This window comes from Phalaenopsis equestris, unplaced genomic scaffold, assembly GCF_001263595.1.
Source record: "Phalaenopsis equestris unplaced genomic scaffold, ASM126359v1 Scaffold186995, whole genome shotgun sequence".
In the NCBI taxonomy this organism is placed as follows: Eukaryota; Viridiplantae; Streptophyta; class Magnoliopsida; order Asparagales; family Orchidaceae; genus Phalaenopsis; species Phalaenopsis equestris.
Genome location: NW_018206944.1, coordinates 1 through 693, shown reverse-complemented (window position 1 = coordinate 693; position 693 = coordinate 1). Strand labels below are relative to the sequence as shown.

Below are 693 nucleotides of genomic sequence, written 5' to 3'. Positions count from 1 at the left end.
AAAAAAAACCAAATTTTGAGAAAATTCAAATTGAAGTTCACCCTTCATGCTTAGCCACCACATAATTTATGATCCAAACAACTCTATAAAAATCTAATTTTGCCACTAAAGTTCACATACCATTGCTCCTTCAAACACAATAAACCTTAAAAATATACTGAAATTGTTCAGAGCACACATCATAAAAAAAGACACAGAATCATCACAGCAAAAATCAATTAACGGTAACCTTGCCCACCATCCCCGCTCCCTGATGTGGAGAACAGTAGAAAGTGTAAGTACCCTTAGCATTCAGAGCAACAGAATAAATCTCCCCAGGAGCATTAAGCAGATCTTCTTCGCTCATAGAAATGGCCGCAGCATCAACGCCTGCAGGAATCTCATCCTCGTCAAAAACCACATTGTGAGGAAACCCGGCGTTGTTTCTGAACACAATTTTCTCCCCGGGAGCCACCGTGAACTCGCTCGGAATGAAGGCTAAGGAGCCATCGTTTCCGCCTAAGAGGACATCGAAGGCGAGAGCATTGGACGTCAGCATGGCGGTAATGGCGGAGGAAGCTAAGCCGATTCCGACTTGTTTGAAGATTTTGTGGTTGGCGAACATGGAAGGGGCCATTCGAGCTTTGAGGCGGAGAGTTGTTTTGGAGATGGGGAGGGAAGGGAGGGTTAGGGTTGCAGAGGACATGGCTGCTG

At 45.0% G+C, this 693-nt stretch overlaps 1 protein-coding gene across 1 annotated transcript; it reads right to left on the bottom strand.

Moving 5' to 3' along the window:
• Positions 1-84: 84 nt before the first annotated feature.
• Positions 85-687, bottom strand: LOC110034423 (plastocyanin-like). Its single transcript, XM_020738686.1, has one exon. It carries the CDS (start codon positions 683-685, stop codon positions 215-217), a length of 471 nt encoding a protein of 156 aa, XP_020594345.1. The 5' UTR covers positions 686-687; the 3' UTR covers positions 85-214.
• Positions 688-693: the final 6 nt, after the last annotated feature.

What these genes read in the sequence shown, in the direction of transcription:
- LOC110034423 (XM_020738686.1), bottom strand. Translation starts at nt 685, where the DNA reads ATGTCCTCTGCAACCCTAACCCTCCCTTCCCTCCCCATCTCCAAAACA.